The 4,632-nt window shown below is 35.5% G+C and overlaps 1 protein-coding gene across 1 annotated transcript in view; it reads right to left on the bottom strand.

Annotated features, from left to right (window-relative positions):
- The window catches only part of LOC106530856 (septin-7), a gene marked incomplete at its 3' end in the record, with an annotated part of 78,921 nt that overhangs the window by 7,636 nt on the left and 66,653 nt on the right, over nt 1–4,632 (bottom strand). Inside the window, 3 exon segments of the mRNA XM_014026565.1 lie at nt 1,349–1,466; nt 3,011–3,145; nt 3,513–3,613. Of these exon segments, the coding sequence (XP_013882019.1) occupies nt 1,349–1,466; nt 3,011–3,145; nt 3,513–3,613 (354 nt within the window).

Raw genomic sequence — 4,632 nt, 5'->3', positions numbered from 1 at the left:
CAGTCAGTCTGCTGTTATCCAGATGGGTTTTCTTCACTAAGAACTTTATATTTCATTAGTTTCAAGATATTTTCAGTTTAAAATAAATCACACTCCATAATTATGTTGACAATAGGTTATTCTGTTTGAACTGGAATTAGATTTTAAATACAATAATGACATAAATTGGTTAAACTAAATTAAATTGGCTATAAATGCTGTTGTATAACACTACAATATTAATTTGAAGATCTCAAACTATAAACCATCTTAAGTTATGCATTAATTGAAGTTTAGAGACATTTTAAAATAATTTTTTTCTGAAACGCATCTGACATGCGACAGTCTGGAAGGGGGAGACGGTCAGGCCGGGGTGGTGGTGGTGGTGGGGGGAGGTGTAGCTGTGTGCGACTGCTCTTTTTTTGAATAAATAAAAACTATGTAACACAGTTGTTTACACTGAAATTAAAAATATTTGACCAAAGGAAAACTAGAGTAGGGCTACAGAGAGAGATAATATGATTTAGATTTTTATTTCTGTGACTGTAACGACACACAGGAGACACAATATTAACAGCAGCCGTCATGTAATTCCTCTGCTTTAGCAGGTCTGACGCTGCTAAAAATGACAGATTTTCTTTTCTGGATCTCTGAGAGCAGGACTTCAGTCTCCGAACTCATAAAGTTCTGCTTTTTACTTTGCGATGTCATTTATGAATGAACACTTCCTGGTGTGTGGGGCAGGAAATGTAKCCTTATATGGTGTTTTTAGTGTGGTATTTATGCTAATCTCCTCTCCTCGTGCAGCTGATACACATTCATGAGTTTACGCAGCTCATTTACACASTTTTCCTGAAGATAGAAGAGTTTGTTGAATCTGACGTGACATGTTCGTACGAACCCTTCATACGAACAAAACTATGAGAAATTTAGGATAAGAATACAAACATGTTCTTGCATGAGGCCCATTGTGTTGCAAAGCACTTTGAGTATCCTGGTTGGACTTATAGGAGTAAATTATATAGAATCCATTTTTACCATTTAGTGACACACTTACTGTAAGTAATACTAAATGTATTTTTTGCATCTGCTTGTATTTAGGATTTGATTTAATGGCAAAACTTAATATGTTTTGAACTTTTCCTCTGGCTCTTGATAAAGTATTGTCATGTTTAGGTGCGCAGTGAATAAGCAGCATCCCGTAAATCCCTTCAGAGTCTAATTTATATCCAGCCTGCTCAATAAAAACAGGAACAAAACAAGAAGTCTTAATAAAAATAGAACAGAATAAACATTACATAAGTCTTTAAAAGTAAAGAAAGAAAAACAGAGATAATCCTTCCTTGGTGCAGAAATGATAAACACAAACCTGTTTCTTGAACTGTTGGCACTCCTCAGGAGTCAGCGTGTCAGCTTTGGCGATGAGGGGAATGATGTTTACCTTTTCATGTAATCGCTTCATAAATTCTGTATCAAGAGGCTTCAGCCTGGAGAAATTAAATGGACACAAACACAAAGGAAACRTATTTTCTCATTAACGTTGTTAGCAGTACTGATTAAATCGTTAAAGAGTTGAATGCAGGGTTCCTACAATTTAAGGAAAGTTAATTTTAACACTTTTTAAGACTTTTTAATGCCAAGTGAAATCAAATTTAAGACAAATTTCACAATAAACACAAATGACAATAATAATAATAATAATAATAATAATAATAATAATAATAATAATAATAATAATAATTAAACTGTGGCAGAAACTCACAAATCACAGTATTTTTGGTTGAATTATTCAAATATTGCTAAATGACCAATTATTTTTATCCATATTTAACTGTTGTTTTGTCAAATATAGCAAAAAAATAGTCATTTTTAAACAATTTAATTCCTGGAATTTAATTTGTAGTTTTATGACCCACAGTGGGTTCTCAACCCTAGCTTGCTGTAGATAAAACCTTAAAGTGCCTGTGACATCAAATTTTTGTAAGAAATATGAAGGCATTTTTGTAAAGACAACATTRTTAACATCAGAAAACGAGTTTCACGTTGCTCAGAAGAACAGTTGTTGAGATATTTGCATGTGAAATAACAGGAAGTGATGTCAAAAGGAAACATCTGAATGGGAATATTTCAAAATTAAATTAATGTTACCAATTATTTTAATATTTGAGATGAATCATCCTATTTACAACGTATTAACATTAGAAAACAAATTTCACATTGCTCAGATGGACAGTTGTTGAGATATTTGCATGTGAAATAACAGGAAGTGATGTCAAAAGGAAACATCTGAATGGGAATATTTCAAAATAAATAAATGTTACCAATTATTTTAATATTTGAGATGAATTACAGTCATTTTATTTACAATGTGTTAACATTTTTGAGACTTCTGAAGACTGATTTAAGACCTTTTAAGGCTAATTAAGGCCTTATTTTTGCATTGATGCATTSAAGGCCTTTTAAGACTTTTTAAGGATCYGYRGGAACCSTGWGAAWGATTTACTACAGATTTAATCTTTACTCAGTTGGTAGAGGTACACAGTAGAGTTTCTGGCATGTAAATTCAACTAACATTGTTCTTTTAATGTAAACTGACTGAAAAGTTTGTTACAGTACTAATGTTTTCATTCAGGTGAGCACAGCTCAGACAGAAGTTTATGGTTGGTTAGAACATGGTCTTTGGGTAGTTTGGCAGGAAGTTCTGCAAAGAGCAGGAAAACCAGAAGCATCCTGTTTGACAGTGTTGATCAGTGGCTGCAGACTGGTGTCCCTGTGGTGTCTGCCACAAACACCAACACACTGCCAACTTCAGTGGAAATGGTTTAGGATCAACTTTGATGCTTCTAGTAGCCTGAAGCCTTGTTGGAAACCAGCTCACCATCACCAGCAGCTTCAGAAACTATTTAGACACTTAGTCCTGATGAGTAGGACATGTCTGTGTTGRCTCTCTGACCATTCTGTCAACTATTGTCTTTGAACATGCCTGAAGAGACAGGACTCCAGCGCTGTGTGGTCACTCTGCGGCACTTACCCATGTCCTGACGGAGCAATGAAATACAGGCAGCAGTGCACTCTGTTGTCTGGCATTTGTCGCCTGTTGACGCGTGATTCTGCGTTGAGAAAATCCTCAAACTTGGAGTCGATATAATCGATTACAGGCTGCCAGCTGAGGAGGTGACAGTTAAACACTTACAACCACACTGAAACATGTTTCAATTCAAAGGTTTCATCTATTAAAAAGTATGACATCGTTTTGCCTTTACTATGAATCGTTAACATTTCAGAGGGACCCGTGTTGCACAGGTGAAGAAGTGACGTCACACAGCAGGCTTTGAGGAAGTAACAACACATGCCACATGTGTTAGCATGTGATTCTGAAGTTCTGGTGTAATCAGAAACAATTMAATTATTATCTGACCTGCTTGTTAGGTCCAGCGTTTACATTTAATCTTAATTACATCTACTCATTTTTAAGACTTATCAAACAGATTTGTTGTGTTTTGACARAGGTCAGCAGTGACAGATGAGCTCACCAGCTGCTGTTGTCCACAGCGTCCCCAAAGCCAGGCGTGTCCACGATGGTTAGCAGAAGATGCACCCCTCCTTCCTTCACCAGAACCTTGGACTGTTCCACCTGCAACCATCAGACATGTCTTCAGGTTTCACATTAACTGCAAATTAGCTTCATGACAGGGTTTTTCTTTTTAAATTATTCTACAAGAACAGCTGCTAATTACAGCTGTTTATTATTTCAACACGCTTCATGTACTGTTACTATGAGGTAAAACAGATTTTTAATAATTACATCCTGGAAAAATACTTCATAATGTCCTGAATGTGTGAATTGCATTAGAATTTGACTTGAATGGGCTTTTTAGACTTGGTGCCATATAAAAAAAAGATTTGAACTGAACATGGTTGATTTGATTTGTTTCTCTGATCAAACTAGAACATGTGTTTTTTAAACTGATGATTAGAGATACAAACTGCATGTGCTCCAAGTTAGACTTCAAAGTTATTTTTACTTTCTTTCTCAGTATTTTAACAGTATTTCTCTATTTTTGCTTATAACACAAACACTTTTTACTAAAGGTTAACAAAGAACCAAAAGATGAGTTTTATCTCCCTCTGTCCAAGGATTCTTCACATCCAACTACAGTGATTAATACAGATTAATACACTATCTGACATATCATTTTGCATGGAAATATACAAATTAGTGTTCATTTGTGTCAAATAAACCATAGTTAAATTTGTAATTTCAGTTTCACCATGATTCAGAGAAACATCAAATGCTTGTTACGGGTTTTAACTAATCTAAAATGTTTTGAAAATAAATTAACTGGACTTCTGATTTGTAGATGAAGATGTTTCTCTTCTCATCCAATGAATTTTTTTCAGTAAAACCAGGAGAGTTTGGCGTTTCAGGGTTTAAGCTGCAGATTAATCTCTCTCCTCCTACATGAGGGTCATCAGTGAGCCAGACTAACAGAGTCCCTCCTTTCTAAGAGTCATCAGTGATCCGGATTAACAGAGACCCTCCTTTCTGAGGGTCATCAGTGAGCCAAACTAACAGAGACCCTCCTTTCTGAGGGTCATCAGTGAACCAGAATAACAGAGTCCCTCCTTTCTAAGAGTCATCAGTGATCCGGA

This window comes from Austrofundulus limnaeus, unplaced genomic scaffold (genome assembly GCF_001266775.1).
Source record: "Austrofundulus limnaeus strain Quisiro unplaced genomic scaffold, Austrofundulus_limnaeus-1.0 Scaffold568, whole genome shotgun sequence".
Lineage (NCBI taxonomy): Eukaryota > Metazoa > Chordata > Actinopteri > Cyprinodontiformes > Rivulidae > Austrofundulus > Austrofundulus limnaeus.
The sequence above is the reverse complement of the archived record's forward strand: the minus strand, read 5'-3'. Positions and strand labels throughout refer to the sequence as shown.